At 39.4% G+C, this 13,421-nt stretch overlaps 1 protein-coding gene across 1 annotated transcript in view; it reads right to left on the minus strand.

Moving 5' to 3' along the window:
- Positions 1-13,421, minus strand: part of TTC27 (tetratricopeptide repeat domain 27) — a 795,933-nt gene that overhangs the window by 133,262 nt on the left and 649,250 nt on the right. Inside the window, exon 12 of the mRNA XM_073627729.1 lies at positions 11,517-11,612. Coding sequence (XP_073483830.1) covers positions 11,517-11,612 — 96 coding nt within the window. The remainder of the gene's footprint in view (positions 1-11,516; positions 11,613-13,421) is intronic.

A 13,421-nucleotide genomic window follows, 5' to 3' on the forward strand; every position in this document is an offset into this window, starting at 1 on the left:
ATTAGGGGACGTAGGTCTCATGCAACTGTCACCAGTTTAATAACTACTGTTTTAGTATGGCAGAACGCTAGAGCAAAATACCATTCTCCCCCGTCATCCTCTCCACATACACCCCTGAGGGGCAATCCTAACCTTCCCTTATTTGTAAAGTAAATGTGAGCAGCACATGGGGTGCCTTAAAGTGGCTATAAACCTCAGATATGAAATATGAACAAAAAGCATATGTTTTGATAGTGTGTACTTGTCTCAATTAAGAGCACTGCTGCTTTGTTCCTCTTTGAATGGATGTGGAGAAGAGATGGTTGCAGAGACAGGTACAACTTATGTAGGAGGATTGGTTTAATCTCTGTGTATTACCAGAGGCCAGTCACTTCCCTGGGTATATGTAGGGGTTTACAACCACTTTAAGCATATGATGTTGGTCGGGAGTTTTTCGATCCTAAGAAGTATAATCTTCTGAATAGTGTGGGTTTTTTTTTTTTTTTTTTTTTAGGTACCTGCAGTTGAGACACGCAGTCCTGGTGCAATTCCCTGCTCATATTACTCTTGACTCTGACCCTAGCAAAATACTGCTAACTTCGAGTGTTATGGGGAAACAGTTATCCTCTTTATGACTTAAACTTTCCCTGGCCTTTGCTACCACCTCAAATCACACATACCAGAAATGGCATGTTCATTTCCCGAACTTGGATTAGAAAGTCTGGGATGCCTATATGAGCCAATATGTCACCACTATGATTTCCACTCAAGATTGCTTTATACAGCTAAAATTTCTTCATAAAGCCTATTTTACCCCACAACAGTTGGTCACCATACCTCCTTTGGCTGACTCCTCCTGTACACGCTGCCACTCCTCTGTAGTTTTCTCTATATGGTGTAGTCCTGACCCTCCAGTCAGCCCTTTTGGATGGCAACGGTGGCTGAACACAATAGACTAAGTGACCCAACCCTTGGATTAGACCCTAAGTAGTCCTTCTGGGTATTTTAGATGCGATAGAATTGGATCGTTATGGTAAACTATCTTCTATGCTGTTTACTGTGCCCATAGGGAAATTCTGCTCAAATGGAAGTCACCCCACCTTCCTACTTTAACCTCCTGGCATGCCGCTATTGATAAAGTTTGTCAATGTATAAATTACAGTCAGGCCCATAAATATTGGAACATTGACACAATTCTAATCTTTTTGGCTCTATACACCACCACAATGGATTTGAAATGAAACAAGATGTGCTTTAACGGCAGACTTTCAGCTTTAATTTGAGGGTATTTACATCCGAATCAGGTGAACGGTGTAGGAATTACAACAGTTAGTATATGTGCCTCCCACTTTTTAAGGGACCAAAAGTAATGGGACAGATTAACGATCATCCATCAAACTTTCACTTTTTAATACTTGGTTGCAAATCCTTTGCAGCCAATTACAGCCTGAAGTCTGGAACACATAGACATCACCAGACGCTGGGTTTAATCCCTGGTGATGCTCTGCCAGGCCTCTACTACAACTGTCTTCTGTTCCTGCTTGTTCTTGGGGCATTTTCCCTTCAGTTTTGTCTTCAGCAAGTGAAATGCATGCTCAATCAGATTCAGGTCAGGTGATTGACTTGGCCATTGCATAACATTCCACTTCTTTCCCTTAAAAAACTCTTTGGTTGCTTTAGCAGTATGCTTCGGGTCATTGTCCATCTGCACTGTGAAGCACCGTCCAATGAGTTCTGAAGCATTTTGCTGAATATGAGCATATAATATTGCCCAAAATACTCCAGAATTCATCCTGCTGCTTTTGTCAGCAGTCACATCATCAATAAATACAAGAGAACCAGTTCCACTGGCAGCCATACATGCCCACGCCATGACACTACCACCACCATGCTTCAATGATGAGGTAGTATGCTTCAGATCATGAGCAGTTCCTTTCCTTCTCCATACTCTTCTCTTTCCATCACTCTGGTACAAGTTGATCTTGGTCTCATCTGTCCATAGGATGTTGTTCCAAGACTGTGAAGGCTTTTTTTAGATGTTGTTTGGCAAACTCTAATCTGGACTTCCTGTTTTTGAGGCTCACCAATGGTTTACATCTTGTGGTGAACCCTCTGTATTCACTCTGGTGAAGTCTTCTCTTGATTGTTGACTTTGACACACATACACCTACCTCTTGGAGAGTGTTCTTGATCTGGCCAACTGTTGTGAAGGGTGTTTTCTTCACCAGGGAAAGAATTCTTCAATCATCCACTACAGTTGTTTTCCATGGTCTTCCGGGTCTTTTGGTGTTGCTGAGCTCACTGATGTGTTCTTTCTTTTTAAGGATGTTCCAAACAGTTGATTTGGCCACATCTAATGTTTTTGCTATCTCTCTGATGGGTTTGTTTTGTTTTTTCAGCCAAATGATGGCTTGCTTCACTGATAGTAACAGCTCTTTGGATCTCATATTGAGAATTGACAGCAACAGATTCAAAATTCAAATGGCACACTTGAAATGAACTCTGGACCTTTTATCTGCTCCTTGAAAATTGGATAATGAGGGAATAACACACACCTGGACATGGAACAGCTGAGCAGCCAATTGTCCCATTACTTTTGGTCCCTTAAAAAGTGGGGGGCACTAGAGCTGCACGATTCTGGCTAAAATGAGAATCACGATTTTTTTGCTTAGAGGATAGATCACGATTCTCTCACGATTCTCGCGGCGTAACATCATCTTTCACATTAAAACAAAAAAAATTGCGCTAACTTTACTGTTTCTTTTTTTTTATTTATTGAAGTGTATTTTTTCCCAAAAAATTGCATTTGAAAGACTGCTGGGCAAATACAGTGCGACATAAAATATTGCAGCAATTGCCATTTTATTCCATATTATAAAATATTATAATAAATAAATATATATATATATATATATATATATATTTTATCTCTAATGTTTGGGGGTTCCAAGTAATTTTTTTTAGCAAAAAATATTGATTTTAACGTAAGAAAGAAGTGTCAGAAAAAGATTTAGACTTTAAGTGGTTAAACTTCCTGCATTTACAGGTTGTTTAAAGCTTGGCAGATTGCCCAGGTTATTTGTTTACACAGAGAAGTTCTATCCCTTTGATCTAAGAAGGAAGTTAGATACAATGTTTCAAGTTCTAAACTTGGCAGAATGCCTGGATGTTTTCTTTTGACAGCTGAGTGAGCAGATAATCTCTCCACTTGTTTATATGAAAGAATCGTCAAACTCAGCAGGAGAGATCGTCAGGGGAGGTGAATCGAGATCACGATTTTTTAACGATTAATTGTGCAGCTCTAGGGGGCACATATACAAACTGTTGTAATTCCTACACCGTTCACCTGATTTGGATGTAAATACCCTCAAATTAAAGCTGAAAGTCTGCAGTTAAAGCACATCTTGTTCGTTTCATTACAAATCCACTGTGGTGGTGTATAATTCCAAAAAGATTAGACTTGTGTCGATGTCCCAATATTTATGGACCTGACTGTACCTATGCAAATAGAAATTGTCCAGAAAAGTTTGATAAGATTTTGTCTGCCTGGGGTTCTACTAATGTCTGACGTAAAAGTAACTGGGCATTTTTGCCCTGTAGCCCTGTCTTTGTCTGTTGATTGATATCATGTCATTACTTGGTTATTACAGCTTCCACCCCCTTTTCCTCTTCCCCATACCCTTTACGCGTCTCCTTCTCTTGTCTTCTCTCTAATTCAACCCCATCAACACTTTTTTCTTCTGCTACTTCGTAAATGTTCCAATATTAGCCTTTTACACATTTTTTCTCTTCTTTACCAGCTTTATGGAGATTTCTTGTTAAAATATGTTTTTTAATGAATGCCAATATTTTAATAGGAATGTTTGTTTTCCGATATATGTAATCCAGTTGGTATTGGCTGTCCACATGGTTAGATTGGCATATGCCTGTGTCTCCTCTATTGGCTAATCGGTATGTATTTTGTATGCTGCATTGTTTGTACTTTGCTATATTTTTTCAATAAAATGTTCTACCTGTAATAGATGCATTGTCAATTTCATGGAAAATAAAAAATAAAAAACTTAAAAACCTTTGTATACACAGAGGAAGCAAAAAAACACAACTTTTTTTTCTGTGCATACATGAATGGTAAAAGCTGTTAAATGTTAGTTTGTACAGATAACGATCAGAGATCTGAAATGTTATTGGGGAGCGAACACATTTTAGTGATAATAAGTCCTGGCACACTTCACATCAAAATATAAGCTGGTAATAGTGAAAGTCCTTTTGGAATGTCTTTATATCTTTGATCATAGTCTTGAAAGAAAACAGGCTGTCATGATCCAGCTAGAAGTGCATAGGTCTGGATCATATTTTCACAAACATTTTAACATCACAGTCATCATCCAGCCAGGAAAGAAAATAATCCAGTATACACATGACATTTTAACAATACCGTGTCAACTAAAGAACAAATATTTGATTTGTGTGCTTGTGCAGCAGGGATCCACACAACAGTGTGTTCTTACTAGACATTCTAGAGCAGCCTTTCTTAACCAAAGTACCATGGAGCTTTAGGGTTCTTCCAGAGGTTGCTTAACCACTTACGGACCGCCCGCCATCGTTATATGTCCGCTGCCATAACCCCAGTATCCTCTTCTTCAGCGGGTGGTCCACTTTCAGATAAAAGTGGTCTCTGTGGCGGATTTGCCCCTCCTCCAGCCGCGCTCCGAGGCCCTCCGCTGCTTACTGGAGCCGTCGGTAGTGGCGGAGGTGATCAGATCCTCTCCATGGCTTGGGATGGAGACGAGTGAAGGGAAGATGGCCCCCACCCGTCCCCATACCATTGCAGGGCAGAAGCGATGGCAAAACGTTACTTCTGCCCATAGCTCTTAAAGACTTTTTATTTTTTTTTCAAATGACATTAAATTTATTTATTTTTTATTGCATTTTAGTGCAAATATGAGATCTGAGGTCTTTTTGACCCCAGATCTCATATTTAAGAGGTCCTGACATGCTTTTTTTCTATTACATTCCTTGTAATAGGAATAAAAGTGACACAATTTTTTTTTTTTTAAAGAACAGTGTAAAAATAATAAAATAAAAGGTAAAATAAATAAGAAAAAAAAAAATTTTTTAAACGCGCACCATCCTGCCAAGCTCGCGTGCAGAAGCGAACGCATCTGTGAGCAGCGCCCGCATATGAAAACGGTGTTCAAACCAACCATGCGAGGTATCGTCACAATCGTTAGAGCGAGAGCAATAATTCTTGCACTAGACCTTCTCTGTAACTCAAAACATGCAATGTAGAATTTTTTAAACATCCCCCATGGAGATTTTTAAGGGTAAAAGTTTGTCGCCATTCCACGAGCGGGCGCAATTTTAAAGCGTGACATGTTGGGTATCAATTTACTCGGTGTAACATTATCTTTCACAATCAAAAAAAAAAAATGGGCTAACTTTACTATTGTTTTATTTTTTAATTAAAAAAAAGTGTATTTTTTTTTTTTTTTTTTACAAAAAGTGCGCTTGTAAGACCGCTGCGCTAATACGGTGTGACAGAAAGTATTGCAATGACCGCCATTTTATTCTCTAGGGTGTTAGAAAAAAAATACATAATGTTTGGGGGTTCTAGGTAATTTTCCTGAAAACAAAAACCTGTTTTTAACTTGTAAACACCAAATCTCAGAAAGAGGCTTGGTCCTTAACCTCCCTGGCGGTATGATTAATTCGGATTTAAGGTGCTGAAAGCGGTACAATTATTTTGCATGGAAATTTGGCGTCTTATATTGTAGGCCTGTAATTCTTAACAATAACACACTTAAATCTGTCCAAACAAGAGTCTAGTAGATATCCCGGGTATGATGAAGTTTGAAACACAAAAACATAAATTATAATATAATAAATAAATATAAATAATTAAAAAAAATAATAATATAATAATAATAAAATAAATTTCTCCACGATTCACTATCGCTCAATTCTGCAAGTGTTCTAATTTACTATCGCTGTTTTCTAGCTGATCTAAAGCCACTTTTGACATAAAGGGACACTTTTTGGTTGCTATGGACAATCTCCAGTTTCCAGGTAGAAAGAACAGTATATATTATATAAAACTGCATGCAGGGCATGGGCCAAAGCACTGGAGACAAAAGGGATGTGAAATAATTTCATACAGTACTGTAATCTGTAAGATTACAGTACTGTATGTGTTATGGTTTTTACATTTTTTTGAATTTGCCGCCAGGCTCCGCCCCCGTGCGTCGCACCGCTCGCAGGGAACGGAGCCTGGCACGGAGAGGCTTCGGAGGTGACACAGCCCACGGACACTGCGGGGGACATTGCAGGATCCTGGGGACAAGGTAAGTAAAGCCGCACCAGGATCCTGCAATGTAATCCTGAGTGTGGCTCGGGGTTACCGCTAATGGGACTGAAATTTAACCCCGAGCCACACTCACACCAGGGAGGCTACGTGGTTAAGGTTCTTTGATCAATGTGCAGTTTCTGCCTCAGATAAGTAACGACCAACACCAATGATCCCTTTAGTTATCCCACTGATCACAAATGTAAGGAATCATGGGAAAGGATGTTCAGCATGTCTATTTTGGCTGAATAAAACTTTTTTTTTTACATGGAGTAACATCAGCAGTTACTGCAGAACTTAGCAAAGAACAGGTCTCTACCGAGTGGTGACCTAGAAGCCCAAAATTACACAGGGTATGGGGTGCCACATCCCAAGTATTTGAATAAAATATACATTATATTGTAAAAAAAGATCTAGACTTTATAGGCGCCCCAAGGATCATAACCCACTAAAATATAATGATTTTATTGGATAATCGTAAAAACACAGACCTATCGTAACCCAACTTGCCTGTTTGCTATGGGACATATACAGTTGTGCTCAAAAGTTTGCATACCCTGGCAGAAATTGTGAAATTTTGGCATTAATATTGAAAATATGACTGATCATGCCAAAAAACTGTATTTTATTTAAGGATAGCAATCACATGAAGCCATTTATTATCACATAGTTTTTTGGATCCTTTTTAAATCATAATGATAACAGAAATCACCCAAATGGCCCTGATAAAAAGTTTACATACCCTGGAATGTTTGGCCCTGGTACAGACACAGAAGGTGGCACACACTGGTTAAAATAGTTACATAGTAGGTGAGGTTGAAAAAAAGACACAAGTCCATTAAGTCCAACCTATGTGTGTGATTATATGTCAGTATTACAATGTATACCCCTGTATGTTGCGGTTGTTCAGGTGCTTATCTAATAGTTTTTTGAAACTATCGATGCCCCCTATTGAAACCACCGCCTGTGGAAGGCAATTCCACATCTTTGCCGCTCTTACAGTAAAGAACCCTCTACGCAGTTTAAGGTTAAACCTCTTTTCTTCTAATTTTAGAAGTGTCTTATTAAACTCCCTTTCACAAAAAAAGTTTTATCCCTATTGTGGGGTCACCAGTAAAGTATTTGCAAATTGAAATCATATCCCCTCTCAAGCGTCTCTTCTCCAGAGAGAATAGGTTCAGTGCTCGCAAACTTTCTTCATAACTACTATCCTCCAGACCCTTTATTAGCTTTGTTGCCCTTCTTTGTAGTTGCTCCATTTCCAGTACATCCTTCCTAAGGACTGGTGCCCAGAACTGGACAGCATACTCCAGGTGTGGCCGGACCAAAGTCTTGTAGAGTGGGGGAATTATCGCTTTATCCCTGGAGTTAATCCCCTTTTTAATGCATGCCAATATTCTGTATGCTTTGTTAGCAGCAGCTTGGCACTGCATCATCTACTAGGACCCCCAGGAGCTTTTCCATCCTAGATTCCCCCCAGAGGTTCACCCCTTAGTGGGTAGATTGCATTCATATTTTTGCCACCCAAATGCATTATTTTACATTTTTCCACATTAAACCTCATTTGCCAAGTAGTTGCTCACCCCATTAATTTGTTCATATCTTCTTGCAAGGTTTCCACATCCAGCAGAGAAGTTATTGTCCTGCTTAGCTTAGTGTTGCCCGCAAATACAGCAATTGAGCTGTTTACCATATCCTCCAGGTCGTTTATGAACAAATTAAACAGCATTGGTCCCAGCACAGAACCCCTGGGGGACCCCACTTCCCACCCCTGACCATTCCGAGTATTCCCCATTTATCACCACTCTCTGAACTCGCCCTTGTAGCCAGTTTTCAATCCATGTACTCACCCTATGGTCCATGCCAACGAACCTTACTTTGTACAGTAAATGTTTATGTGGAACCGTGTCAAATGCTTTTGCAAAATCCAGATACACCACATCTACAAGCCTTTCTTTATCTAGATGGCAGCTCACCTCCTCATAGAAGGTTAACAAATTGGTTTGGCAAGAACGATTCTTCATGAATCCATGCCGATTACTGCTAATGATACCATTTTCTTTACTAAAATCTTGTATATAGTCCCTTATCGTCCCCTCCAAGAGCTTTCATGCTATTTATGTTAGCCTAAGTGGTCTGTAATTCCCAGGGATGTATTTTGGCCCTTTTTAAAATATTGGTGCTACATTGGCTTTTCTCCAATCAGCTGGTACCATTCCAGTCAGTAGACTGTCAGTAAAAATTAGGAACAATGGTCTGGCAATTTATTGACTAAGTTCCCTAAGTACCTTCAGGTGCAAGCCATCTGGTCCCGGTGATTTATTTTATATTTATGTTAAGTTTCCCAAGTCTATTTATAATTCTGTCTTCTGTTAGCCATGAGGGTGCTTCCTGTGATGTGTCATGAGAACAAACACTGCAGTTTTGGTTACTGAAGCCCCCAGATTCCCTCATGAAGACTGAAGAGAAGAATAAATTCAATACCTTCGCCATCTCCCCATCCTTTGTAACCAGATGTTCTTGCTCATTCTTCATGGGGCCAATATGGTCTGCCCTCCCTTTTTTTACTGTTTATATAAGTTCTTGGGATTTTTTATGCTATGTGTCTTTTGTTTTTTATCTTAGCTGCCCTAATTGCAGCTTTACATAATCTGTTGCATTCTTTGTAAAGTCTGAATGCTGATGATGATCCCTCAAACTTGTATTTTTTGAAGGTCTTCTCATTTGCTTTTATATGCATTTTTACATTGGAGTTAAGCCATCCAGAGGTTGGCTTAACTAAGGTTAATTTCCCATATTTGTGGCTTTTTAAAATCGCAATTAGTGTCTGTGTATAAATAGTCAATGAGTTTGTTAGCTCTCACATGGATGCACTAAGCAGGCTAGACACTGAGCCATGCGGAGGTAGAAAAGAACAGTCAAAAGACCTGTGTAACAAGGTAATGCAACTTTACAAAGATGGAAAAGGATATAAAAAGATATCCAAAGCCTTGAATATGCCAGTCAGTACTGTTCAATCACTTAAGTGGAAAATTTGGGGATCTCTTGATACCAAGCCAAGGTCAGGTAGATCAAGAAAGATTTCAGCCACAACTGCCACAGGAACTGTTTGATATACAAAGAAATACCCACAGGTAACCTCAGGCGAAATACAGGCTGCTCTGGAAAAAGATGGTGTGGTTGTTTTTAAGGAGCACAATATGATGATACTTGAAACAAAAAAGAGCTGCATGGTTAAGTTGCCAGAAAGAAGCCTTTACTTTACAAGTTCCACAAAAAAGCCTGGTTACAATCTGCCCAACAACACCTTGACGTACCTTATTGGCTTTTTTGTGGCATTGGCACAGTAAAGGCTTCCTTCTGGCAGCTGAACCATGCTTTTTGGTTCAAGTATCTTTGAATTGTGCTCCTTAAAAACAACCACACAGTCTTTTTGGAGAGCAGCTTGAATTTCTCCTGCGGTTACCTGTGGGTTTTTGTTTGTATCCTGAGCAATACTTCTGCCAATTGTGGCTGCAATCTTTCTTGGTCTACCTGACCTTGCCTAGGTATCAAAAGAGCCCCTAATTTTCCACTTCTTAATAGAGATTAAACAGTACTGACTGGCATTATAAAGGCTTTGGATATCTTTTTTAAATCCTTTTCCATCTTTGTAAAGTTTCATTACCTTGTTACGCAGGTCTCTTGACTGTTCTTTTCTACCTCCTCATGGCTCAGTGTCTAGCCTGCTTAGGGCATCCATGTGAGAGCTAACAAACTCATTGACTATTTATACATAGACACTAATTGCGATTTAAAAAGCCATAAATGTGGCAAATTATTAATTGCCATTTTAACTTGTGTGTGCCACCTTTTGTGTTTGTACCAAGGCCAAACATTCCAGGGTATGTAAACTTTTTATCAGGGCCATTTGGGTGATTTCTGTTATCATTATGATTTAAAAAGAATCCAAAAAATTATGTGATAATAAATGGCTTCATGTAATTGCTATCCTTAAATAAAAAACTGTTTTTTGGCATGATCCGTCATATTTTCAATAATAATGCTAAAATGTCAAAATTTCTGCCAGAGTATGCAAACTTTTGAGCACAACTGTACCCACCTGAGGTCACAGAAATCAGTCCAGGCACCGCATCATCCCGACAATAAAGTCTGGATCCACCAGGTGCCTGTACTGATACCCGTCTCAGCCTCACAGCGAGCCCCTGAGAGCCTGAGACAGCCGCTCCCTGCCCCTCCACAGCTCAGCGCTCCAGTGAGCGAGGAGGGAGCAGAGCGGAAAGCTGTTGGTTGACAGTCTCTCTGCTCGGGGAGCTGTGAGAACCGAGCCATCGGCGATGTTCGATCGCTCAGTTCTCAGTGCAGAAGCGCCTGGGGACAGATGCAGCATCAGACCAATGCTGCATCCACCTAGGTAAGTATAAAACTGAAAAAAAAACAAACACCAACATATTCTTTTAAAACAGGTTTAGGCAGCTGATATGCAGAACAAATGCACATCAGGAGGCTTTAGGTAAAATGCAACTGTTGATGAACTGGGCATTATCTAAAAAATGTCTTAGCCTCCGTTCACACTGGTGCAGCTTTGAAATTGCTCTACTTCAGCACATCAGTGCGATTTGCACTGCCAATTTCACTGTGGCTTGCGACTTCATTTAACAGAAGTCAATGCAAGTTGCAGTGAAATTGGAAAAAAGTACTGCAGGAACCTTTTTACAGGTTTGACTATTTGAACAGTTCCATTGCCAGCAATGACGTGCAACTTGTCATGCGATTTGGAACTGTCAAATCGCATTACAAATTGCACTGGTGTGAACGGGGGCTAGATCTGATCTCAAGTGCAAGAAGAATATACTTCAAAGCAAGCAGCATTTGCCCATCGACACAAGCAAGTCTCTCATTTATGTTGGGTTTATTATGCAAGTGACTGATTCTAATAAGCGGATTGCATAAATGGAATGATCTAGCAAAGAGCAATAAGTGAAGTTGTGAGAAGATATCGCTAAACAAGCGCCCTGTATGAATTAACTTTTTGGAGTTTTTTAGGCAAACATAAACTTTTGAAATGTCATGCAATTTAGAACAATAATAGCACACTAGAATTTGATTAGTATTGCTACATTAGTGTTCTTATATTTTGGTAACATTTATTTGTATGTGACTGCTGATTTTTTTTCACTACAATTTCACTTACTTGAACATCCCAAATTGGAGACATCTGTGAGCAATAAAAAACCTTCATACGTTCAGTCACAGGAGGGCTTTTTTCTTCAAACTGTTCTGCTAGGGCCTAGAAAATAAAATGAAGACAGTTTTTTCACATGAAATACAAAAAAAAACAAAATGGTAGATTTTCCCATATATGTTGTCATATACTTTTAGATGCACTTTTAAGTTGTTCAACCTTTTAACTCAACACATTTGATGTGTTTTCATGCACTAAAGCTAGCTAAAAGAACCAACAATGCATGCATTTTTATATTGCAATGTGTGAATGGACAATTCAAGTATTTTAAGAGCCTAAACAATACACAATCTAAGAAACGTTGGTTTGGTTCTGCTCCACTAATAGCAATACTTGGCTGGAACGTACAGAATAAAAGGATGAAAATTAAACTAAACCCAAGAAAAAAACTAATATATACTAAATTGTCAAGTAATGGAGATACACAAAGGCAAACATGTTTGAAGTCCAGCCTGGGTAGCAAATAGGACTTTCTCTATAGATAAAGTAGAAGAGTAATTTAAGGGACAGAAGTGTGTTAATCACAGAATTTCCAGGGAAAGATATAAAGAAAGCAAGCTTTAAAAAAGAAAATGTATGCAGGCACCTTAATTAAGGATGGGTAAGCTGCAATACATTTTTGTTTTAGGGTTTGGATATGGTTTACATCTAAATGTGCATTTAACTTTCTGTATCTCATTTCTACCTCTGAAATCAGACACATAATGGATAAAAGATGAGCCAGAGCACCAATGCCAAGGCATGTAAACTTTAACCACTTCAGCCCTGGAAGGATGTACCCCTTTCCTGACCAACCCATTTTTTGTGATATGGCAATGCGTTGCTTTAACTGACAATTGCGCGGTCGTGCGACGTTGTACCCAAACAAAATTCACGTCCTCCTTTTCCCACAAATAGAGCTTTCTTTTGGTGCTATTTGATCACCTCTGCGTTTTGTTTTTTTTTTTGCGCTATAAACAAAAAAAGAGCGACAATTTTGAAAAAAAAGCAATATTTTTTACTTTTAGCTATAATAAATATACCCCAAAAATATATAAAAAACAAATTTCTTCCAGCGTTTAGGCCAATAGGTATTCTTCTACAAATTTCTGGTAAAAAAAAAAAATTGCAATAAGCATATATTGATTGGTTTGCGCAAAAGTTATTGCATTTACAAAATAGGGGATAGAATTATGCCATTTTTATTAATTTTTTTTTTATTAGTAATGGCGGCGATCTGCAATTTTTATCGTAACTGCGACATTGAGGCGGACACATCGGACACTATTTTGGGACCATTGGCATTTATACAGCGATCAGTGCTATAAAAATGTACTGCTTACTGTGTAAATGTCACTGGCAGGGAAGGGGTTAAACACTAGGGGGAGATCAAGGGGTTAACTGTGTTCCTTCAGCATGTTCAAACTGTAGGGGGGATGGGCTCACTAGAACATGACAGAGATCACTGCTCCCAATTACTGGAGTTGCTAGGCAGAAAAGGGAAATGCCTTGTTTACATAGGCATCTCCCCGTTCTGCCTCTCCGTGCCACGATCGCAGGCCACCAGTGGACATCGAGTCCGCAGGGCCCATGGGCACGCTACCGCGGTGCACGGCGTGTGCTTGCCTGCTAGCCGCGGATGACGCAGCAATGTACAGGTACGTTGTTTTGCGCACCCGTGCCACTTTGCCGACGTATATCGGCGTGAGCCAGTCGGCAAGTGGTTAGTTAAATTGCCAGCTAATATACAGTATATAGGTATTACTGTAGATGTTCACAAAAGGTGGTTTCCTTATTTTTAGCAGCAAAACACAATGAATGCAGTGTGCCAGCCTAAAAAACAAGCAAACCTCCTGAACATCAACACATGCTAAT

This window comes from Aquarana catesbeiana, linkage group LG04 (genome assembly GCF_042186555.1).
Source record: "Aquarana catesbeiana isolate 2022-GZ linkage group LG04, ASM4218655v1, whole genome shotgun sequence".
NCBI classification, from domain to species: domain Eukaryota; kingdom Metazoa; phylum Chordata; class Amphibia; order Anura; family Ranidae; genus Aquarana; species Aquarana catesbeiana.